The 26238-nt window shown below is 40.3% G+C and overlaps 1 protein-coding gene across 3 annotated transcripts in view; it reads right to left on the bottom strand.

Annotated features, from left to right (window-relative positions):
• The window catches only part of TENM2 (teneurin transmembrane protein 2), a 483546-nt gene that overhangs the window by 157306 nt on the left and 300002 nt on the right, over positions 1–26238 (bottom strand). For all 3 annotated transcript variants that reach the window (XM_041397945.1, XM_041397946.1, XM_041397947.1), the window contains 2 exons: positions 16304–16538; positions 2911–3149 (listed from right to left, as the gene is read on the bottom strand). In XM_041397945.1, the coding sequence (XP_041253879.1) occupies positions 2911–3149; positions 16304–16538 (474 nt within the window). The remainder of the gene's footprint in view (positions 1–2910; positions 3150–16303; positions 16539–26238) is intronic.

Below are 26238 nucleotides of genomic sequence, written 5' to 3'. Positions count from 1 at the left end.
GACTTTGATGACATATTATGATATAAACCATCAATCTATACATATCTTAAAAAAGAAAATAAAACCCTAAGTTACCTTCTAACAAGGCATATTGCCATTATTTTGACAAATGTTTAACTTAAAATCCCAGTAGTATCTTTATTTAACATCAATTATGTAGCGTGGCAAAAAGTTCCAAAGGTTATTTATGCACTATGAATTTATTTTTAGGGCGTTAAACATGCTGCCTTTTAATTTCATTCATTGTATTTTTAGTTGTGTGTTGGAGAAAAGGAAATAGGAATGCCTAATAATTTTTAAAATAATTTTTCTTTTCCATCAGTTCTCATATATTTTTTTTGCTTCTCTCTTTAAATCACCCTCATTATATCTTTTTCATGGCAGCTATAATCTTTTGTAGTCTCAAAGTCCCATGTTTAAACCTGTAGACATAATTTTTCCAGTGATCCACCCATATAAATTCTCCCATCCCTTTTATGATAGGACAATTAATTTAGAAATCCTGAAGAGTATGAGAACTTCAAAGCACTCTTTCAATGTAATTTACCCCATATTTGCCATCACTGCCTTTTGCATTTTGCATTTGCAAGAGTCTTGACCAGCACTGATACAATCACATTCACACAGTCCAGATACCCTGACAAACCTAAGGAACAGAACCATTGGCTGCAAACTTGATGACTTTTCCCATAATTCTTACTTGTAGCTAATGTAACTCCAGTGATGGAACCTCTGCTATGGTAGAGAGCAAGAAATTTTCTTTGTGGACATGTAAGGCAGAAATACAATAGCAGCACCTTCAAAGCCTTTCCTTTTTTCAAATCAGGAGATGATTTAGCACCTTAAGTCACACTGTTGGAGGACAGCAAGGGTTAGTTTATGGCTGATGGTCTTACTCCTGCTCTTTGTCAAGTGCAATGAATTGTATGATTTTTTTGCTGAGAGTGAAGGAATTAATTTTATAAATGGCCTACCAAAAGCACTTCACTTTTACCTTTCTTTTCTTCTCAAGCATCTAAGGCTGCACCACTGCTTTTTTGTTTTTTCTGTTCTCTCTCTTCCATCACTCTAAATTACGATCATGGTGGATCTATCAAGTTTATTCATAGGATTAATTTAAGCTATTTTCTGGCTGTGACATATACTTATTCTTTCCTGTGTATGGCACAAAGCTTGTCAGGTAACTTCTCATTATTTAAACCTTGAGCTAACACTCTCTCCTAAACCCTGCTTTGTTGTGTTCACTACCAGCTCTATTGTGCTCATCATTCTTACAGCTGGAAAGAAGACCTCAAAAACTTCTGTCAAAATGGATCAGTTATGTCGTTACTTGAAATGATAGATCATTCATCAATTATTAAGAGTCAATACATTGCCTTACATTCTCTCGTCTTAAAAATGAAAGTGTAAAAAGCAATAACCATGTTGCAAAGCTTTGCTTAAGATTACAGTAACCTAAATACCAAGGAAAAACCACATTTCATAATCCATCACTTCAAAGTTATGCACATGATTAAAATGTTCAACTTACAGTATATCATTTCCCATGTGCATAATCACTCTAACAGGGAGCTGCTGTATGATAACTGTCAACTTCAATGAGTTATGTGCTTTCCAATCTTTTCATTTATACACCAATCTAAGCTTGTTATTCTTCTGAGGCTTTCTACAGGGGCAATGCAGAAAGATGGTTAGATCTGTAGCACTCAGTGTGCTGGGATGTAGGTCTGGACTAAACAGACAGCAGGAATAGGCAGCCAGTTCTCTCCTACCATTGTATAAATTAATCACATATGGAAGCTCATTAGTATGAAGAATGGGTTTTTCTTAGAAAACGGAGTCTATCCTGAAGAGTCAGGTTATATAGGAACAAAAAAAAAAAAAAAGAAAAAAGAGTGAAAATTCAGCAATTCAGCATATCTTTATAGATCTTTTGAGTGCTATATCTGAGAATAGTTTCAGAGAGGAAATAAATCCCACAAAGAATAGGTCTGGAAAGTATTAACAGAAAATATTCTCAAGCTACCATAATTTTGCCATTTACTCAGAGACCCTAAGAGTGTGCAGCACTTCACTGTCATCAGCATATTGTTAAAGGCACTTTAAAAGGTACAAAATACACTGGTAGTTTGTGCAGACGCCTTAAAAAAACCCTCTACAACAACAGAGAATGAGAGGGGACCAGGGAAGGGGGAGGAAGTCAGAAATTAATTAAATTAAGAAAGACAAAATCTCAGCATCATGTTAAAAACATCTCAAAAAACCACAGAAAGGATCAGAACAGTGTGGTCACTATTAATATATGAATCATGGAAATAAACACAACATTCAGAGTTTCTATATTTTTCTTAAAAAATGCTAAGGATGAGTGGAATATGGAAAATAACTGCATGCAAAATGGAACCATCTAATGATTCAAATTTAACACCACCAGGATTTAGGTACACAGACCAAAACAGACTGAGAACCAGTAGTCAAAATAATTTTGGTTTTTTTATCTAAAGGCAGAATGTGATGGTAATATTTGAATTCAAATGCCACTGGCTTCTGTTACTTATATGAATTCACTACCTATCACTTTTTTTTTCTAAATACTTTTTAAACATATGGCACTACATCAAAAAGTCATTACAACCCTCTGTTTGGACCATTTATGAGATGTGCATATCTGACACCTAAAGTTAACACTGCACGTTAAGAATCCCGAATCAATTTCTTGCTTCCCCTGCTCTTACGACAGTGAACGTGACTTGAACATTTTATTTTTCCTCATTAATCAGTATAAGGAATAATAATAATCTTTGCTCACTACGAACACGTATTTTTGAAACACATTGGCCATCCTTTCATCTGCTGAACTTTCATTTTGTGATGCAGCCATGTGATCTGAGAGAGGAAACACAGCCTTACCTATGAAATACGCTAGCAAGATGGCAAGCAGGACTGCAGCAGCAATTGCAGATAAAGCAGCACATTTCCAGCTACAGTACTTGGAGGGCTTTTTCAGCTTGAATGCATTCCTGGAGAATGTATTTCTAGGTAACAGTCTGGGAGGTGGAGTGTAAACTGTTCCTGAGGTCAGCGGGTAACCAGGGGAAGAACTGCTGAACAGCGGAGTAGTTCCAGAAGATGTCTTAAACAAGAAATGCCTGAAAAACATAAATGGAACAGAGTTTAAAATGGCAAGTCCTGTAGCTAAGAGAGAACATCTCCTACTCCTATACCATTCCAGCTGCCACAGCCTGGTAAATTCAACTAAAAAGGATTTTGTGGGAAGAAATAGGGAAATGAAAATTCTCCTTTTTTTTTGCTACCAGATCTTAACAACTGGCACTAAAATACAGTGTCAGGATATCTTTCTTAATCTTTTCTGTAATTAGATGCAACTTGACCACATACTAGCTAAAACACCAGCACAACCCATGAAGTGTCTGGGAGTTCCCTGTGGAATCCATCACTCAAAAAATGTTCTAAGGAAACCACACTCTGAGTCTCATTTACATTCTTGGCAAAAGCTCCCAGCAAAACCACTAAGAACATACTGAGCAAAACCCATAGTCCTGTAGGAGAAGATCGTGCCAGAATTAGAATGAACCATGATTTTGTGGTTTAACAGTACATAGGTTTGGTTTGAACAGCTAAGACAATTACCAACACCACCCAAATGACTCAGCAGATAAACCCAGGATTTCAGCTGCCCATACACTGGTTAAGAAGAAAATAAGAGAACACACTCTAATGAGTCTCAGAAAATGCTGTCAACACATTCCAGACAGAGGAAATGGAGAAAGCAAACTGGAAGGCTGGTTTCTTTACATTAACTTCTCTCAGTCAGAAAGAACTGACTACAAACATGTTCCCAGTAAACAACAAAAAGAGAAGCACAGAATAAAGGCTGTGGTCTCACAGAAAGTCACTGGGTTTAAGACGGAGAGCTCTGAAGACTTGCTCCATACCCTCTCCCTTCACAGCTCTGAAAAACAAGTGCTTCTTGGAATCAAACAGAATGAAGACACTGAGTAATCTCCAAAATCAAAATCACAGCCTAAAATAACCCAGGTCTTGCTTCCAATGTAAAATATGTTTAACATTTTTATTCAGATACAATCCAGTATGTCACTCTCAAACCACCTGTTAGAGCTTTAAAATCCATGTCACTCACTGACAACAACAATTTGGAAGTTCGAGGCTGAAATGTGTTTCCCAAGTATGTTTTTCAGCCCACCATCATGAATGTGCCTACTGTCAAGCCTAGATTAGTGCATACCTATTCTACAGAATACCAGAAATGATTTTAAAGGCATTTTTTTGAAACATTTGTTTTGAAATAAAACCCAGAGCATAAGAGATTGCACAGAAATTGCATACAGGTAAAAGACAGTAAAAGGAAGGCTGGCTAGGCTCCCCAGATTTCTGATTAAATATTTCTATTTGAAGAAAACCTCTGAAAATATGTTTTTGGGTTTTTTTTAAATAAATCAATTATAAACTCTATTAATGAACATGAAAAATCATTTTGAAATTGCCTTTGTTATTGATTTTTATATTCCAAGTGGCCTTGTACATCCCTTTCAACAGTGACCAAAATCTAGAATGTTGTAGAAAATAGACAAAAACAGTGGCAGTATCTATCCACTGTCATAACTTTTTATTTGTGCTTTGGAGGCTGCAGATAGGCAGTCAAACTCAAACAGGTTAATTCTAACCAGTTACTTCACAGAAACATTGGGGGTTTTTAACAAATAAAACCACTCTTCTTTTTTTCTTTATTAGTGAGGGACATTAGAGGTTAGAAAACTTTTCTGCACATCATAGGTGATCTATGAGAAAAAGCAATAAAGGTAAATGCTAAAAAACTTTCCTTTAAAATTACTAGCCTTTTAAATTATAAAAAAAACCCTTTCAGCTACAAGAAAGCAAGAAATAATGAAAGTCTGATGTCTTGAATCCTTCATTTTAAATGGTTCTTTACTTTGCAACAGTTCAATTAAAGTAACTGATGGGACAAAGATGTTGTGGGGCTGGTTGTGTCACACCATGTTTATTGACTCTTCTTTTCCTTCTGTCTGGGTAGGACCAGATGAATTTGTCAGCAGAAGCAGGTTTGGTCCTTCCTAGCTGCTCTCCAGTGCTGGGAGCACAAGGGCACTTCCATGGTGGGATCCAGGGACTGAAATCACACGGAGAATGAGGATCAAGGGGGGCAGCAGGAAGACAGACCCAGTGCGACAAAGGCAGGCAGGAGAGCTCCTCTCTCATCCAGGCTAACTCTGCCTCAGCCCAGAACCCCTTCTCCTCCTGAATCCTCAGGGCAGGAATGACCCTCTGAGGTTTGGACAGACAGTTCTTACTTTCCCTGCCCAAAAGCAGATCTTTCACAACCAAACTCAAAATTACAGTCCTTGGAACTGTCTTTATCTGAAATGCCTTTAAACCCAGGAATTTTATGTCCTCTTCAGCTGAGAAGGTAGCTACAGCACCAACAGAAATTTTAATATAAAGCATTGTTAAAGTAAACTCAGATATATAATGAAACTCTGCTCCCATTAAAATTGAATTAATGAATATCCAGATATGCTTTAATAGAACATGTCAATCATATCCTGTTGCATGTGAGAAGACAAAAAAGTAGAACAAAAAAGCAGCTCTACTGTGATCCACTTTGAGATACATAAAGTATATAAAGAAAACCAAAACACTTATCCATGCAAACAGGATCTCTATGATATTGTTAAAACTAATCAGGACTTGGTAGAAGCAAAAAAAAGGTGACTGAAAAGGAGAAGATGTCATTCTCAAAGCAAAAAAGAAAGAAAGAATGTCATTGGATAAGCCCTGAATTTTGTCACATTTTGTCCTACCCAGGCATTTCAAAAGCTGAAAGTTAATTGTCTCAATATGAGGGCACCTGACAAAGTGGCAGCTATCAGAAGACATCACACCACCTGAAAGTATATAAGTTCTGCCTTTGAAAGTTAAAAAAGACATCTAACTGAAGATGTATTAAATATCCCCCAAGACACTTTGGAAAACTGGCACTGCATTCCAAAGCTGGGGGCCAGGTTAGCAGATGTACCTTGAATCACAGCAAAGCACACCAGAAAGACTGGGAACATAATGGACAAAACACTTGGACCACCAGAGTTTTAAATCCAGATTCAGCTAGTAATGGAAATAAATTGACTTGTCTCAACTCTATCCCTAAACCCAATGATCTATAGCCATATTTTTATGTGAGATTTGACATGCTCTGGTACAACCAATTGTCTGTGGGCTGAAGCTGCACAGAGAGAACATGAGCATTTATCAACATTAATTACAGCCTCACAGTGGTAAGGCTGGGAGCATTTTACAAAGCCTGCTTATGAAAAGAAATGATCTGATTTGTACCAGTTCACTTAATTTCAAATACACTCTATGTAAGAATTAAAAAATTGTATTCTCTGTCTTACCTGTTCACCTATCAAACAAATTAAGAAAAACACATTCTCTACCTCACAATTAAGCATTAGCAATTTGAATCAGACTAGGACTGATTTTCTGTTTTGAAAACATGGGAGTAAATTTGCTAAGTCTCAGCCCAGTCTCCCAAATTTCTGTGGATCAGTAAAACAACTCCACCCTGAAAAATTCACAAAATATGGTTGCCAGCCTAGGATGATTCTGTTATTTCAGTGACCTTGAAAAGCTGTGGAAGGAGCTTGGGTGCTGCCACAGAACAGGAGTTAACCCTGCAGCTCACTCTGTGCTCTGCTCTGCTCTCCCAGGCTCTGGCTGCAGGATTCAGGATTCTCCAGGATTCAGGATTCTCCCCTCTGTTTCCCGCACTGCTGCTGTGGGGTCACACCAGGGCACCTGGAAGGTGACATCTGGGAAAGCTGAGCTTGCCAGGGGACATTTGAGCACTGTTCTGTGCACTAATGGCAAAAGTTATATTTTGCTTTCTTCATTAATTCACATCTCTCCCTAGCATGTGCTTTCCCACAGGTCAAAAGGACCTCTGGTGTTCAGGGAATAGTGGTCTGACAGAGACTGTATTAACTTCCATATTCTTTGAGAGAACAATCAGCTTTTCCCCCCCTCCCTTCTGGACCAATTGTCATGACAGCACACTGCAAGAATGAGTGGAGGAAAAAAAAAATTGGTTTTGCGATGAAAACCTGTAATAGAAGGGAAGAAAAAGACATTTTCTAACATAAATTGCTTTTTTGCCTCCTCATACTGTCCTAAACTTATTCTGTATGAAAAAAGAAAAAAAAGGCATACAGAGAATTGTAATGCTTAAATTGTCTTTTTCATATTTTACAGGGTTTTTAACAGTAATTAATAAATAGAAAAGCTACAGGTCAAGAGAATAGCAACAGCTCAATTTAGTTTTTCTAGGACTTAAAAATATCTTCAAGCTGTGGCAAAATCACATCTGTCTATAATTTTATTGGACATTTATTCTTAGCAGAAAACAATGGGATATAGAACATAAAACACTGGCTTTCAGGGTGATTTAAAACAAAAACAAAAACAAAAACATTCTGCAGTTTTCAAAGTCTTCCAGAAAAGTAGCCATGAGTCATTTTATGTCAGTGGAAGCCTCAAAGTGGCTGTCAAATTCAGAGAGTGAAGTTTTATGGAACATTTCTGACTTCCAAACAAAAAGAAACCAAGTCTGAGGGAAAATGTGAGCTGTTCTTATGCCTGTTATGAAAAAATGAACTCTGAGTGGTAGACTAGTGCAAGCCTTGGTTAGCTGTGCCCCAGTCTTTCCCCAAATCAGATTTATTTCTATGTTCTATCAGTTTTTTGCAGAAAACATGGGACCATCAGTCACGTTTCCACATCTCGGGGCTCATGTGCTAAAACTGCACAGAAATTTCTACCCTTTGGAGTGCCTAGAACTCTAAAGCCAGCAATAAAGCCTAACAAGTGTTATCTATTTGTGTTTAAATTGTACAGTTACAAGAAATTGTCTCAATCATGTCAAACCCACAGACTAAACTCAGCAAGACAGATTTTTCAGTGCAAAGTTATTTCAAATACACACGTACATAAACCCACTGGCCGTTGTACACACCTGTGTGTTGTGCACCCCCACACCCAAACAAATGCCTGTGGAAACAGAGGACAGTCCTCACGACACTATTTCAGTGATTTTCAGCCTGCTGCAGATACTGATGCAAGAACTAAGGACACTGAGCAGTAATTGAGGATGAGCAGCTCACACTTGTACCCACTGCCACCTCCTGATCCTTGCAGCAGCCCCCAGCAGCCAGAGCAGCTCCAGCTCCTCAGCTCTTGAAAGGCTGCTGATTCCTTAAGGCTGGGCTCTCCACATCCCCAGGCAAAGCGTTCTAAAGACTGCAGAGAGCAGAGCAGTGTCACAGAGGCTGCTGCCAGCACCCTCTAACAGAGACACAGCTGGACATATGAAGCACAGTAACTGAACACTGCCTGGCAGCTGGGCAGGGTGCTGTACAGAAAGGCAGGTGCCAACCTTTGGGCACCTTGATCTGTCATATTATGAGCAGAACCAAGCAGGCATCGCTCACAAAGGCACCGAGCAGAACACCTGCGCTGCATGACAGCTCTGTGCTGGACACCTCTCCACAGGACACCTGCTCTTCATCTGCAAGCTGAGATCCCCTTGGCTACACCTTCATAACCTTCTCTCTGCCTAATCCCACTGTGAGCTGACCCCTGGAGCGTTCTCTGTGGGCTCTCACCACGTGCTCCCAGCTCTGGTTTGTCCCCACAGCACTGCCCTGTCCCAGGATGCTCAGAGGCTGCTGAGCTGTGACACTGCAGAGCTGTGACAGAGGCTGGAGAAAGGTGAGGTGGAAAATACAGAGAGATATATCTATGTGAAATATATAGACAGCTGAACAGGGGATCACAAGCAGCTCGAGAATTTGAGATGGAGAACACCAATCTGGAAAGGCATAAAATCTAGAAAGGGAACATGCACAGGGCAGCTCAGCAGCTCCAGGGAGCTACAGGGTCCACACATCACCTTCCTGACTGGTGGCTCTGTGGTCAAAAAGATTCCAGGTACTCTGCAAGAGGTGTGAGCCCACCCACTCAGCCAGTCTGCTTGAATCCTACTCAGCTTTTGTGGGAGTTAGCCAGTCAATAGCCAGCTTTGCCCTTTAAATGTATGAATCTCCTTGCACGACTGTTTATTCCCCAGGAACAGAGCAATCAAACTGCTGGTTAATGCCTAGTAAAGAGTCACAGGCACAGCTACAGACACAAACACAAACAATCAGGGTCTTTGCATATGTATGTGCATGAAAGTCTAGCAGAATCATTCAGCAGATCCAGGAACATTTAGGCAGCTCTGAATCAACTGAACTGTAGGAACTTTCTCTTCTCAAGCAGAAAACCTTGTGTCTTTTTTTTGCCACAGGGTTCTGAGTAGTTGCTGCCTAGTGCCAAGTGATGAAGTGCAATAATGCCTCCATTTGTTATTCCAGTGGTGAGGATTATGATAACAGTGTTTTGCATTTCAATGGGTCCATGCAGTTTTAACTTTCTACATCAATTAATGAACATAATTTCAAAACACTTCTATTTTAAAAGGCATACACATAAGCTCTCCACTATCTCTTAATTCAACTACTCACTTAACAAGAAAAAAAGAAAAAGTACTAACAGTGCTACTTCAATTCTCTGTCATAGACCAGAATAATAAACTCAGAGAAATTTATCAGTCTACACATAAACTTAAATAAAAAGGAACCACAATCACATAATTCTAGACTTTTTTAAATAAAGACCCTATACATGCCTGTCTATTCCTGTGCAGTCACTCATGCTGCCTGCTCACTCTGCACAACCCAGAAGTTAAAAATGCAAACGACAAGATCATGAAAACATGCAATTATCTGCAATCAGTAAAAACTTCTTTGAGCTTATGTGTGCGTGAGTGGGAGTACATCTAGATCGATTTTCTCAATCATCTTATGTATCCTGCTTTTTGCAGTGTTTCCCTTCCACCCTTTCTCCCTCCTATTCAAGCCTGTATTTGTTATGAAAATGATGCTCCAGTAGCCTGCTAAAAATGACCTTTTTACAGTGCTTTTGGAATCCTCCAAGTACATGGCCCAAATGTGTTTAAAGTCCTTGGGGATGCTTTTGACTGTGCTTTCCTTGACTCTTTAAAATGCTTTTGATTTTTAGACAGGTCCAAAATCCATCTATGCAGATTCCAATTATTTGTAAAGTCCCCACAACCTTTCTGCAACCTTCACATGCAGGAACAAGAGAATGAAGGAGTCAGTTCTTGCCCCAGCCTTCAGTCTCAGAGGAAGAACCTGCTCTAGTGTATGAACCTGTAGCTGCAAGTAAATGGCAAGAGAAAGTCACAAAAGACAAAGCAAAATTAGAGTGAGGACTTGTTTCACTGTTCCAAGTAGTTTTTTGTTATGCCCAATATATCCTAGGAAATCACATTAACAAAAGGAAAGGAAATTTTGTTTCACTGTTCTGTTCCAGAACACTTTGCATCATGTACAAAGATATCAAAATATTGAGACATCATTGAAAATAGGCAGACAATTGCAGAGAGCAGTTGTAGCTTGGAGCTTCAACACATTCAGGAACTTCAAGTTTACATATTCTGCTCAGAAGTTCTGCAGCTGATCCTGACACCCCAACGTTGTACGAAATGTGAACGTGGTATTAAGGACATTTCAGATGTTTAATTCCTTTCTTAAAAAAAATTAATATTGTTTTCCCCCACTGTTAAATCCCTCTCCTCATGTGCCCTGTTCTCGGCTTTTTGCCCTGACTGCCGTGGGCTGTGCACAGGCTCAGTGCCATTCCTGCACTGGGTGCAGATGTTTCCCAGCTGTGGTACCCCACAACTCTGAGGTCAGGCACTGCACGGTGCTCACTGGGATACAGCTCACATTGCTGCTCCATCCTCTGTGCTCTCATCGCTGTCCTCAGGCTCACCCCGAGTCACTGGGCTGGAATCAGACTGGCAAAGTAACAAATGAGGCTGCAACCCCAGGAAAAGGCAAATATTTTGAAGAGTTGTTTTAAGGTTCATAGCAATTCTTTTTAGTTAAATTTTCAGATTTCTCCATCTTTAAACTGAGCTTTGCACAAATCACCTCAGATTTGGACCATTGGTCTTATACTGCAGCCCACAAAATCTAAAAAAAAACCTATTTCATCATCACCAGAAGGGTGGCCACCATCCTTTCTCCTGAAACACAGAAGAAACATTAGGATATTACAGCATTCCTTAAAGTCCAGCATCACATCCTTGTGAGCAAGCACAAAGAAATTACAAACATAGATATAAAATTATCTTTGCAACTGAAAGATTTGGACTGAAAATATTTCAAATTACGAGACTAATTATGAGAACTGAAGAATAAGAGTAATTTCTATTTAATTCTACCCTTTTTTCCTCCTGAATTAAGTATTATTAGTTGTAATGGTAACAATTAATTTTACACCAATATGAAGTACTGCAAGAGGCATTAGTAAATGAGGCAATCTCAGTGAAACATCCATCCGTGGAAGCTCCTCTGTTCTCCTCCCTCACCAGTCATCCCAGTGCCTATGTGGGGTTCTCATCCCAGAGGATTCCTGCTGTGTGAGGAGCCATGGGAACCTCCCCTGCAAAGCCATTCCTTTCTCTCTGTGCCCTCAAAGCATTCCCAGCTTTAAAGCAGAGCACTGCCCCTCTGGCTGTCAGGAAGGAACGAGACCCACCCTGGGATGTTCAAAGGCAGTATTTTCATCACACATCCCCTTGGAAAGCAGTGATTAAAGCAGCAATAAAGGAACACCTCTCAAGTGGAGAAGGTAGAAACCGGCACTTTGTTAGGAAGAGGAGGAGAAGCTTTGAAACAGACTGCAAGAGGACAATAAAAGTTAAAGAGCATTAAACAGCAGCTCTGAGCCTAAAGGTAAAGCAGCTAAATACTGCAGAAATGAACCATAAAAATAGCACCATAAAAATGCTACAGCCATGCCTTACTTAGAGATATTTCAACCCTTCCATTACAGACCCTTATTTCAAAGAAAACAGAGGGATTATGTAGCCAGCCTGGGAGGCTGGTGCGGCCATAAAGCAGGGAAGGGAAGGCACAGCCCGTTTGTTTAGCTGAACCAGGAACAACCACACTGAAACCAAGCACACAACACTGGAAGTGTTCCAGGTCAGGCTAGCCAGGGCTCTGAGGAGCCTGATCTAGTGGAAGGGGTCCTTGCCCATGATGATGCCTAAGCTCTTTCAAACCCAAACCATTCTACAACTCTAAATAAGTACAATTATGAACTCTGCATAGGCATGTGCAAACTCGTAACTCCACTAGAAGCAATGAGCTGCTGCAATACAGATAAATGTAATTATGTAACAAATACATCACCACAAGGGACACACAAAGATTTGGGCACAGTTGCCTGAAAAGGCCACATGAAAATATGTGCAAGCAGTAAAAGCTTCCTTTACGTCACAAAGAAAATAAACCAAATATGATTAACAACCTCCAATCAATATTGAAACAAGAGACAAGAGATAGAGAAAGGATATATTTGGAAAATGTGATGTCTCCAAACAGTCTGAATTTAGCCCAAACTGCATAAGACAGCAAAGGAACAAAGGGAAGGTTAAAATATTCTTACCAGGAAAAAAAAAAAAAAGGCAACATGCAGACGTGTGTTGTATTATTCAATGATTTCAGCACTTGGTACTGTTAGATAAAGAGACATCTGGAATCTAAATTGTGATCTGAGTTTTGTAGTGCTGACACAAAGCACTCCCATCAGACAGCTCAGGTGCCACCTTTTGTTTCATAATCAGGAACCACTTGCACATCATTTTCAGCTGAGAGCAGAATCTACTGAAGGTAACTGAAAGATGAAAACTAAGAGTTATGAAACCCTCTCTTGATAAAGCAGGTGCTGTCAGTGCTGGCTTTGCCTCCTGAGCGCTCCTCTACTGAGATTAATAAACAGATAACAAGATAAAAAATTAGAGTAGTGCACTGTGAAGAGGCAGCATGAGAGGGGTTAATGTTCTGCAACAAGCTAAAGCTTTAATGTAAAGGTTGAAGTAAAAACTTACCAAAAAGATTACTTTTTTTTTTTTTTTTTGGCTATTGGTATGAGTGTAGATGAAACACCAGTTTTAAAGCGAAAGAATTACAGGCTAATTCTAAAAGTCTCAGTGATTTCACAAGCATCAGTTTCAGTCATTTTTGAGTTAATATTCTTGTGATGAAACTTGTCATCAAGCACTGTCAGGTGTGTAATTTCAGAGAAGAACTAAAATCGATCCTGAAGCAGCTCTGGAATAGTTTTGGAACACAGCAATTCTGCCAGGACATTTTCTAATAGCTTAATGCATGCCTGTGACACACCTGTCTTCCAAAAAGCTCCAATTAACTGTCGGGCATCCTGCAGCCTCCAAAAATAACAGTATTCACAAAGTAACCTTTTGTCAGGTACACATACGCTCCCAGAGGCTGCAGGATCAGAAAAAAGAGAAGAACCAAAGTCAGTAAAGGCATTCACAGTCACCTCTGGCTGGGAATAGGTACAAAATCAGACAGTACAAAAACCCAGCCAGACAAATGCCCACTGCTGTGGCTCAGGGATGCCAGGATGATGGCAGAGAATCCTTCTGTGAATATCCCAAGGAATTCCCTCCAGGCAAAGTAATTGGTAAATTGGGACAGTCTTGAGTTTTCAGAAATGATACATTTCAGGTATTGTTGCACCCAAGAACAATTCCACACAGGAAGAGGCAGACCAGGAACAGCAGGTGGCCACTCTACGCCAGAATTAAAAGCAGGTACTAATACTGGGCAATGAACCACACCACCAGAACCAGTCGGCTGAACAGGACCAACATTTCCATCTCGTAATTCTTAGCAAAAAATAACAAATTCAGGATGTCCAAATTAAGTTCTATAAAATAGCAGAGGTTCTCACAGAAGCAGCAGTTCAGACTTAAGTGTGTTTGTGATTTTTTTTTTTAATTTTTTTTTTTTTTTTTTTTTTTTAATTTGGCCAAACTTAGCTCCAAACCTTCAGTAAGCAAGAATCCCTTTCCTTTCCTTTTTTGGCCATCTCAGTTTCAGATAACCTGAATTTCCATTCCACTTCCACCCATGTTCCCATTTCAGCAGGGCAGGACAAAGTGAGGCGTGCAAAGTGCAGTCTTTAATCAAGTGTTGGAGGGGCTGGGCTGGGGCTGCATGGGGGTGTAACTCCCTCAAATGTGGCTCCTTGGGGTGTGATACAGCAGAGCCCCACCATGAAAGCCCTGGGAGGCTGCAAACCAAACATAACATCCCAGAAGCTGTGGCAACCAAGCAGCTGAAACCCTGGCACGAGGCAGTGCTCCCAGCAGCCCAGCTCCTCCACCTGCTCGCTGTGTTTATCACTCTCTGGGCAAGCAACACCACCCTGCTCTTCCAAGCACTTTATTCAGCACCACAATGGCTAATTTTAAATTCTGAGAGATCAGCTCTGCCAACTCTGCTATTTAAAGTGCAAGTTAAATAAGTTTGACATTCCATACCCCAAATGACAACAAACCAGACTATTTAGACCAGCAGCATGTCAGGCATTTTTTTTTTTTTTTTAATTTTTTTTTTTTTTTTTTTTTTTAATTTGGCCAAACTTAGCTCCAAACCTTCAGTAAGCAAGAATCCCTTTCCTTTCCTTTTTTGGCCATCTCAGTTTCAGATAACCTGAATTTCCATTCCACTTCCTCACGGCACCCATGTTCCCATTTTAGCAGGGCAGGACAAAGTGAGGCGTGCAAAGTGCAGTCTTTAATCAAGTGTTGGAGGGGCTGGGCTGGGGCTGCATGGGGGTGTAACTCCCTCAAATGTGGCTCCTTGGGGTGTGATACAGCAGAGCCCCACCATGGGAGGGGCTGGGCTGGGGCTGCATGGGGGTGTAACTCCCTCAAATGTGGCTCCTTGGGGTGTGATACAGCAGAGCCCCAGTAAAGCCCTGGGAGGCTGCAAACCAAACATAACATCCCAGAAGCTGTGGCAACCAAGCAGCTGAAACCCTGGCACGAGGCAGTGCTCCCAGCAGCCCAGCTCCTCCACCTGCTCGCTGTGTTTATCACTCTCTGGGCAAGCAACACCACCCTGCTCTTCCAAGCACTTTATTCAGCACCACAATGGCTAATTTTAAATTCTGAGAGATCAGCTCTGCCAACTCTGCTATTTAAAGTGCAAGTTAAATAAGTTTGACATTCCATACCCCAAATGACAACAAACCAGACTATTTAGACCTTTAGCATGTCAGGCATTTATTTATTTATTTCTCTGTCAGGCCTAAGTGCTGCACCTTTTCATTTATATGCTGCTGTTTGCCCCACAGGCATCAAGCTGTTAACATGTACAGAAGAGATTAAAATGAACTTGCATGCTGGATGAGGTATAAATTAAAATTATAGTACTGTCAGTCATGAATCTCGGATTGTTTCCCAAAGTCTCCCAAAATGCATAATGTCAAGTGAGCCTCTGTTTGTTGCTTCAGGAGAGACAAAATGTATAATTTTCCAGCAGCACAGTCAATATGAATTCTAAGTAAGTTGTCCCTGAGCCTGTGATATAAATATGCTGTATTAATCGCACGAGTTGTGTATGCAAGGAAGGTCCAAGTGAATTAAAGGCTTTAAAATGGGATGTGAGCAGTGTTATTCACTGTGCACCTTCCAGTGCAAAGCAGATTGGGGCTGCTGGGTCTTCTAATGCCACTCACTCCCCATGCTGTGTCAGAAAAACCACCCGTGACACAGAGGACACCATCTCCCAACAAACCAAGGGTGCTCTCTGTGAGCTCTGGGGGACCACCAGTGGCATCCCCCAGGGAGTCCATCCCACCACCTACTGTAAATGCACAGCAAGCCCCGTGGCAGGGAAGAATGATGCATCTGGCTCCATGTTGTCAGAAGGCTATTTTATTACTTTATTATACTATATTATATTAAAGAATACTAAACTATACTAAAGAATACAGAAAAGATACTTACTGAATGGTAAAAAAATAATAATGAAAAACTTGTGACTTTCCTGAGTCCTGACACAGCTTGGCCCTAATTGGCCAAAGAGTCAAAACAACTCACACAAGAGTCCAATCAAGCAATCACCTGGGGGCAAACAATCCCCAAACACATTCCACATGAGCACAACACAGGAGAAGCAAACGAGATAAGAATTGTTTTCCTTTTCTCTGAGACCTCTCGCTGCCTTTCAGCTTCCCAGGAGGAAAATCCTGGGCAAAGGGACCATGTTCAGAGAATGTGAATGCCACAAGCACCCACCTGGTCTCGAGAGGGACGTTGCTGTTGAGCACCCAGCTGTCCTGGAGCTGCACGGACTCGGGGGTGGTGGCCAGGTCGTTGGGCGCCGGAGCGGGCGCGTGGATCTGGTTGCGGCGATTGGTGAGCGAGTTCCTGTTGAGGGAGTTGGCAGAGGAATGGTGATGGGACAGGGAATGGTTGTGAGGAGGAGGGAGAGGTGGCCTCAGCGTTGATTGGCTGTGATGATTTGAAGGGCCTAAAACAGAAAAGAGAAACAAATCACAAATGTGTGTGGTGGCACTGCTCTCCTCGGCATTTTCAAGGGGCCACTGCCTGGGAAAAGAGACTGTGCCTCTTGGACCTGTGGGCATCAAAGCCTGGGCAAATCAGATCAGTGATTATTGGAGATCAGCAACACAAAACAGTGCTTCCAGCCTGCACAGCTGGCATGTTCACAAAGACTCTATTTACATTTTAAAATACTTCTTCATGGATTCTCCCTGGAGAAAGTCTCCTCAGTGCAGCAGCCAGGACAGCAGCCTAGCTGGACCATTCCCTTCATCCACCAGGAGGAAATTTACCCCCCCTGTTTCTATCAGGGACTTTGAGCAGATGAACTTTAATGGATTAAAAAGAGCCTTTGAGAATATGGTCTTTAGGCCCCTATAAAACTTAATCAGAGAAATCAATCTTCTTTCATTCACTGTATTTTACCAATCAGCTTCAAATGAACAGGATTTGTGCCAGCACAAGATTAAACTCCAAATATGAAAAGAGAGCAGCAAGGCAGCGATGGTATCTTTCGTGTTATTCCATGTGATCAGGATTTGGCCTCTATTTTTCTATTTAGTAATGCCACAAACACAGAGCAAGATCTGGAAATTATGCAACTCTTTCAGTCTCTTTCATGGAAAAATGACAGATGATTTTTTTTTCAGTGATAAAGAAGGATATAAACTTTGCTCATTCTTTGAGTACTGATATGTTTGCATCAAAAATGAAAAAAAAAATTTTTAATCATTAAGGCAAATGGATTAAAATCACATCAGCGCATGAAAAGAAAATCTGATAAGCAGGTGCTCTTCTAACATTGTTACTTTTCTAAACGTAAATGCAGACTGGTAAATAAGTTCATGTGCAATTCCACACATTACAATAATTTATGTCTAATAAAAACAGCAAAAGAGAATTATAAAAACAAACACTATTATGAACTGTATGTTTTAGACATTGTATCAAGTTGTTTTCTAGTGAACATTAATCAGCAATACTAGAGAAATGATAATTCTAATGATGCATGTTTGTTTTTAGAAACTGAAGCAAAGTACTTCATTGTACTTAATGAATCAAATAATAAAAAGAAAACATCACAAAACATCATTTGCAGCAAGACTGATCTTTGTCACATGAAAAAAAAGAAGTCTAGAAAAGCTGCTGAACTGAGTAATTACTGTAATTTAATTAAGGCCAATATTTATAAAAATCCCAAAATAGATGCAAAATAACATCCCAGAGCAGCAGGAGGATATTCCCTGGTATGGAATCCTGAGCTGCAGCAGCACTCAGGGCCATGGTCGCTGGTGACCTGCCGGGGCTGGGTTAGGGGTCAGACTCGAGGATCTCAGATTTTATTTTCCCAACCTGACCCCGGGGGCAGCTCTGTCCTGGCACTGCTCTGCAGACTGCCTGCCCAGGGAGAAGCAGGGAAAGAGCCTCTTCCTAACAGCAGCACAGCCAGGGAGCAGAGAGACACCAGCGGGTTTGGAGAGAGGCTGCTCGTGTTCTTCAGCGTTTCTGAGGGCTGGGGGAAGCACAGGCTGCTGAGGAACACAGCCAGGTTTACTGGGGCTTACGCAAGGCAAGTGTGACTTGTCCTCTGACAAGAAACTCTAAGAAATGAATTATAATAAATTCGGCATCCTCCACACGTTGCCTTAAATCTACACAGCAGCTTCTTTATCTTTATTGAATGTTTGTTGCCAGAATGTGCACCCTGTGGGAATGTCAGCTGCTTTAAATACAAAGTCACCTTTTATGAACACAGCCTAAATTTTAAGGCCATCATATGTGCAGCTCTCCTCACTATCCTTGGCTATGTCTTATCTAAGCATAAAAGAGACTGTTTATCCAATAAAGTTTGATGTTTAAAACCCCCATTTGGATCTCCAAGAACATCAAATCAGTAATCTGTACTAGGTCCCGTGCCATTCCACAAGAGCGTGCAGAGCAGGACACAGCAGGAAGAAAATGTGTTTGGACAATATTCACATGCACAGAAGCTTAAGTGGAATTACTCTCCTAGTCTGTGTTCTGACTTTAAACAAAGCATGCTTGGATTTCAATAAGTGAATATTTATGAGTGATAAAATACAAATATGTGCCCTTGTGTTAATAGTTACTTCAAAAGATTCATATGCATCATGTTTTCTCAACTTCAGATGCAGCTTTTCCTTCTCAAGGATAAGTACAAAAAAGTCATACCCACATAAACAAAACAGTTTTGCTCTGAGAGCCACAGTAGCACCAGTTAAATAAAGACTCTGAATCTTGTCACCACAATATCATGGAGGCTGTTCTTAAAAGTGAGCCAAGTGCACATCAATGAGAATGAACAGCATTTCTGTAAGACTGAAAAAGAGCTGAAATCAAATTACCACAAATTATTTAATCTGCCTCAAGATTCAGCTCCCACACAGTAAATGTAAGATACTTTGCAAAATGAGCTGTTCAGAGGTAAGTGAACGCACATTGCCGCTGCAAAAACTCTGAAATCTGGTGTAAGACAAATGTAGCATTTACTATGGAAAAATAAATACCAATATTAACATCATGTAGCTATTATATAGCTCCTATTAAAATGTATAAAAGCTTATATATAGAAAAAATACTAACTAGGGAGCGTGCACACACTCGTGTATATATGAGAGAGATAAAAGCTTAATGTGCTGCTTCTTCATAAACTTGTTCAAATGAATCAAAAGCGGGAGCCCAACACTGTTCAACTTGCCAGGGATATAAAATTGGATTCACATCTGAACATCTGAGCACTTCTCTATGAGCATTTTTGTCTAAATTAAAACTTCACCAGCAGTACCTGCAACTCTGCTGAGCTCTGAAGTTCAGAGAAGGAAATCACTTGTCCCATAAAGAAAGGATCCAAAGGGATTGGCCCCATGGATCTCACAGCATGACACACTGTGGTCCCCTGGAAATTGCCTTTGATTTGGAAGCCTAAACAAAATGAGTGTCTTGATGGAGCACATCTGGCTTTTTACATCAGGAAATAGATTTTATTTTTGGTATAGCAGTAGCCAGTATCAGTCAGGGGGAGAATACTGTGGAAATTATGCCTTTTCTCAATTATTAGCTGAATTAGTCATTTCCTTGTGATACACAAGCTCAAACATTTAGAATTTAAGGAAAAGTCTTTTAAAACCATACTGAAAATCAAAACCCTGGAAATCTGAAATACTGGTAGTCTCCACACTTAGGCTTTTTAATTTTTTAAAATTTCTCATTTAAATTCACAAACAGACAACATATCTAATTCCAATCAATTTTAGTACACATTGATTGTGCTGAGCATTTTTAAAAAATCATGGCCTGGTGTCCACATAATCAACATGTCATTCTTCAAGAGATCTTACTGCAGTCAAGAATATCAGCAGCACTCTTTTCAAATTAGAAGTTGAGTGAGGGTAAACTGTATTGTAATTAAGTAATCTGAGAATACACAGTCTGATCTGTGTAGCTTTGAAGCAATCATAAGCTACCCAATTGACTTAGTTGGGTTTAATCAGAACAAAAAGACTAAAAAAAAATAAATTTTGCTCAGTTCATTCTTTTACCTGGTGAAACATTGAAACAAAGCAGGCTAGCACAGAGCACGTCCTCCAGGAGCCTGTGCACCATAACAGCGCTGCTGTGGCACAGCCCCAGGGGTCAGAGAGCCCCTGCATCTCCCAGTTACAGGTACACCAGTGATGGCTGAGAGCTCCTGAGCACACACCTCCAAACATCACTGCTTGGCTTTTTACAATCCAAATGCTGACTAACATACAAAGGAAAATTCAGATGTGCTTTAACACGGTCAAATAGTTTTTCATAGCTCTTCCCAGGCTCTGGTACACTCACTTAACTCATGCACTAAATCCAAGCAAAACAATGATCTGAGGAGAACAAGTTGATCTCCCATCTCAGAGATGAAATACCAAGCAGAAAAGGCAGCATCCCTAATCTGAGCGAAGCAATTGCTTCCCTGCATCCCAGTTCTTTGTCAATACTACCTCAAAAAGTAATGGAGATTGTATCTCAGTTGTGCTGAATTATCCTCTGTGACATTATTAAATGCTAAAGAGACATTACACCTCCTCATCATTCCTTTTCACAAAAGAACTAAAAGGGAAAACCCAAACATGTATTATTTTTGTGAAAGAAACAATGACACAACTGTTTCCTTCTGCTTTAAACAATGCAAATACTGAACAAAAAAACCCCAAAACCGAAGCTGATGAATTGAAAGAAAATAATTTAAAAGCCCACAGACAGCCCTTGTCAGCCAGCATTAGAAACCTCGTGTGCAGCACTGCTGGTTCTTTATTCAAATCCCCGTGCCACACTGTTTTCCCATCATCTGCCATGCCAGCGAGGAACGGCTGTTTCACAGAACCACAGGGCCACCTTCCAACCTAAATCCATCTTCCAGGGCAGCTCCCATCACTCTGGGTCAGGGAGAGCAGACAGCTCTGGGACGCCCAGGGATGTGACAGTGGCACAGGAGCTGCTGTGCCCAGCCCCAGCCCCAGCTTGGCAGGGTGGCACCAGGGCCCCTGCCCAGCAGCACAGGCTGGGCTTTATGCTGTCTCTGCTTCAGTTCTCCTGTTTGTTTGCTTCATTCTCTACATTGTTTTGTGCTAGGCCGTAGCTAAATGGCATCTCAATGTTTTGGAAGTGTTTTCAACACATGCTGTAAAGAAGAAAGTTATCTCACTCCTAACCGTGGATACCATTACCTCTCTCTCTTGTTGTTTTAAACCCAAGACATTTGCCAGGTGTTCCTTCTTTTGTCTGCCTGGTTTTTTTTACACTCTTTGAAGCAAGAATAGGTTGAATGACTGGCTGTCATCCCAGACTGTACATTTCAAACTGAAAATTCAGTAAATGTGTGATATGAAACAGTAAGTCACTTATCAGTGCCTGCCAGTGATTGCAGCCATGGCCCCAGCACAATATTACAGTAGAAAATTAAATGTTGCTCTGACAAAAAAATAAACAAAAACAAACAAACAAAAAACCCCAAACAAGCCAAACCAAACAAGGTAAAATTACCCCATTCCTTGCCCACAATATCCAATGCACAGTCATACAAGCAAAGGCAAAACTGGACCCTTCAGCAGGAGTCAAACCTAAGGGATTACAGACATATAACCTCTCTCTCAAGTGAGGGTCACCTGCAAAAAGGTTCAAACTCACTGCTCTAAAAAATAGTATTCCCTGAGACACAATGTACTAATTATATTTGTTGAAATGCATCACTTAAATATTCATTATCACACTGCATGAAATAATGCCTGGTCAGTGGCAAATCACATCACTTCAATAATGTTTATGCGGACTCAGTGTCCTGTGATACTTCACATGTATATATGTGCTTGTTACAGATATATGAAAAGGTAGGCACACTATTTCAAATTTTGAAAGAAAAGTTGGAGTTTTCTTCTTTCTAATTGAAAAAATAATCACCTCACATCTTTTTCAATCTATTTTTAAATTTAGTTTCCCAATACTGATATAAATATGAAATATATTTCAGACAGTTTAAGGATGTATTTATCTTCAGCTCAGGTACACGAGCACTGTTCACACTATTGTTTGAAGAAGGCACTGCTGTAAGAAGAACTAAAAGGAAAAGCAGGCAGTTCTATTTCTAAGCAATGACACTCATTATTACTGTCTTCACTATGGAACATTTTAGTGCAGAAAGGTAAATGCTGTTCTCTAGGCTTGGCTCTGCAGAATGGAAAAGAGCTGGACCCTGTCTAAGGACTCAGACAAATTCTCGTCTGAGCTCAAACAATTTGAAGGACTGGGAATCACACCAAAGTGAAAATGAAGACACAGATTCTTCTGAACAACAGACAGAAATTTCTGAACAGAAATATTTAGGCCAGCAGTGGAACCTGGTGACATTTTCCTGAGAGGATCATGGCCTGAAAGCTGCTGCTTCTCTGACTGGTCTATGGGGGACCCTGAAAACTGTCGTGGTGCCATGAGAATAACTGTGCCATAGTTTCCAATTCATTGTAAATCCTGAGTCAGGTGCAACAGAAAGTCATCCCTGAAGCTGTTACAGCAGCACTTAGGATCTTGAATCACCCAGTGAGCTGGAACTCTTTTGGTTTCCAAGGGGCAAAAGAAATGCCAGTCATGGGTGGTTTAATGCAATGCACGACCTTGATTATTTCAGAAATGTCACAGAATGTATTACACGTTGTCCAAAACACTCATTTTTTGTTAAACCCAACCTCCTAAAAAATTTATACCAGAAAGAGTCGCTTAAAATAAATTTCTAAAGTAATTATGTCAGAAAGATCTACTAGGAAACGGAGCTTTTTAATAAATCAGCCTTCTAGGTGCTGCAACTCTTTTAAGAGAAGGAATGGTCTATCAGCAGAGTAATGATTTGGAATCTTTCTGCTGTTTGAAGAATCTGTAAGGTCAGGTTGCACCACTGAGAAGTTTGGCAGCTGAACTACGAATGAAACTAAATATATTGGACAAGGCTTTCAGCATCATGTAATTTCTCTGTGTCTGAGGCAGTATTATCTCTTCCCAGCAGCACTAAATTTTTCAACTTCTGAATTATTTTTTCTTATTCCATCTTATACTACTGCCTTAGGACAACTCACCATAATGCACAGTGCACACCAATCTAGATTTTTTTTTTCAGTTCAACAACAGGATCAACAAAAATATAATATTTTATTGTCTAAAAGAAAAAACCCAAAAAGTTATATCTTGCAATAGTGTTCTTCAATGGATTTTCAGGGTTTGACCATTTTTTTCAAAAAATACTTACAATATAACGCCTTTGGCCCTCAAAAAGCATGAAAATAATAATTAAAAACAATTTTACTTTTAGGCTGAACCAACTGATAATCAGCTGATGGAAATAAACACTGATATACAAGCATCATTGTCATGAAGGCTCACTGACATATACCAGCAAATACAGGGATCCTGGAGGAGCTGCCTGGGAGAATTCAATTTCATAGCTCCTGGGAAGCCAGTTATTTACTACCTGGACCATCTGTTTCTCAACATGTACAACAGGTAAAAATAATTTGTGTGGAATATATGGAAAAAAGTAAGAGGAATGTTGCATAATTCTAGAGTAAAGAAAAGCAAATATAATGCAACGTACATGTTGCACTGGATCAGGCTTTTCAATGGGTTATTTCTCTTTTTAAAAGCAGGCAAGGTACAAGGAAGTACAAGACAGAAACAAGGATTTGTCTGCCTCCAGGGTACTGCAAGCTGCAATACTACATGACTGGCATTTCTTTCACAGGCAGTGAGATTTCATTTGAATTCTTTATTGGCTGTTATTGGACTAAAAAAGGAAAGTCACAAACCATTCAGATAAGAAGTCCTGTTTAAATTTCCTGACTTTTCAAGGTACCAGAGGTGTTACCTTCAGCTACTACAGGTAAAAGATTCTGTTACTCAGATGAAACCATGGGTTAATGAATAAAATACAATAAAATGTTCTATTGTAAAGTAAATTAATTGCAATTAATTTGTAATTAATTGTAAAGTGTTGTATGAAAGGCCTCACACAATTTATCACTTAGCATATGAGCCAACATTAACCCAGCAAATCTTAAAGAATTCTTTAAATAAAGTTTTTTTGTGTGTGTGTGAAGGGGGGGAAAAAAAAGAAGATAACAAACAACTAAAAAGCAACTGCAACCCCCAGTCTGTTTTACATGGTAAAACAGAAAAATGAATACAAGATGAGGCACCCATGGAGCTTGTGCTGGCCAGCAGTTCTCTCAGGAGCACTGCAGCAAATACTTCCCTACTTCTGCATTTACCATAGAAAAATCTCCTGCAAGCTACAAACTCATGCGTAGCAGAAAGGAAACAGCCCACTGAAAACTTTGTCTAGGTAGAGAAAACAAATGTTGTCTTCTCTAAATAGCATTACTAACATCTTGCAGAGACTCAATCCTTACCAAGACATTAAACTTCCATGCAATTCTCTATTTCAGGAGCTTGAAGAGACTCTCAGAACAGGGCTGTTGTGGTATTCACATACTCTTTAACAGACAGAGGCAATTCTCTCTCCCAGGACTTTTTCCTGGGGAAGGCAGTGAGAAAGCCCAGAGAAAGAAGAGAATCTGCTTGCTGCTCCTGCTGTTTGGCACATGTGGAATGTGTTATGGAGATTGTTCACTGAGGAGTGATTTGTTAATTGGACTCTGCTGGTGGCTGTTGGACTGCCTGACCAATTAGGGCAAAGCTGTGTCCTGACTGTCTGTAAGGGGTCACAGGTTTTTCTTTAGTACGTTTGTAGTATAGTTATTAGTATGTGATATAACTTATTGTAATATAAGTTATATCACATACTAATACTATACTATTATTGTAATATAGTATAGCTTAATAAAGTAATTGTTCAGCATTCTGAATCATGGGGTCAGAGCACATTATTCCCTGGCTGGGGGCTGTCCTGCATCAATAGGATATGGATCTTTTCCATTAAAAAAAAAAAAAATTGAATAGACCCATCTAATAGCTTACAATTAGTGAAACAGGAGAGAGCATCACTTCTGATCTCCTGGGCTGTGCTGCTGCCTGCCAGCCCAGCCTGTGTCCCACAGCAGCACCACAGTGCAGCCTGCTCTGGGCTGCCACTTCAGACATGCTCTGCTCTTCCCTCACCAGTGTGGGGAAGGCAATCCAATTCCCAGCCTGAAGAGGCTGTGTCATCACCCTGGCACACACCAAACACTGGAGTGCTCCCACATTACCAGAGCAAACCGGAGGCAGGGCACTGAGATGCCTTTCAGCAGTGCTGCTTGTTGCCAGTGTCCAGGGCAGAGGGAGCAGCCCAGCCCTGCCCCTCACTGCACTGAGCACATCTCTGAAAGCACAGCCTCGCCCCAGCTCCTCACGCAGCGCCAGATCTGCAGGCCTGGCTCATCTCAAGGACATGCTTCTGTTTTTCTGAGCCCAGCAATGCAAAGTAAAAGCCACTCAAGTAAAAAGCCACAGAAATATAGTATTAGTTGAGGAAGGAGGGAACAGATTTAATTTCCTACTTAAGGTATAAAAAACACTATCATAATTGCATTACATGAGCCACAGAAATATAGTATTAGTTGAGGAAGGAGGGAACAGATTCCATTTCCTACTTAAGGTATAAAAAACCACTATCATTGCATTATATACACATAATTGCATTATATACTGTCTCTTCCTTCAGAATGTCTGAAGCTGCCACAGAACTAAGTGGTGTTTAACACTGTGAAAAGAAAGTGAAACAAACCCACCTCTCAAGTGCCATGCTGTATTGATAATCATGACAGTGGCAACACTAAAGAAGAATTTAAAAATGGGAAAAGAAGATGACCGCAATATTTTATCCAACTAAAGACATAGGAGACTAGAGAGTAGTTAAAAATCAAGAAATCAATTTGGGTAAAACCTCTGTGACTGCAAAAAGTGCTTCAAAGCATGTGGAGGGGGAGACTCTTGTTCCAGGTCTATCAGCCTAAATCTGATCCAAATTTACTGCCTCACACTGTCCAAACATTTTCTGGTACAGTCCAGGGTGTCAATGAGCTTCTGTTCTCACCTGCTGATAATTCCTTGCTGATCCACCTGTGGCCTATACAGGTACCACACATAATTGTCAAAAGCTTCATTTCTCTGTGGGAGAAGCTTCTGCA

The sequence above is a fragment of the Onychostruthus taczanowskii genome, unplaced genomic scaffold (genome assembly GCF_017590055.1).
Source record: "Onychostruthus taczanowskii isolate IOZ18803 unplaced genomic scaffold, ASM1759005v1 scaffold14, whole genome shotgun sequence".
Classification (NCBI taxonomy): domain Eukaryota; kingdom Metazoa; phylum Chordata; class Aves; order Passeriformes; family Passeridae; genus Onychostruthus; species Onychostruthus taczanowskii.
The sequence above is the reverse complement of the archived record's forward strand: the minus strand, read 5'-3'. Positions and strand labels throughout refer to the sequence as shown.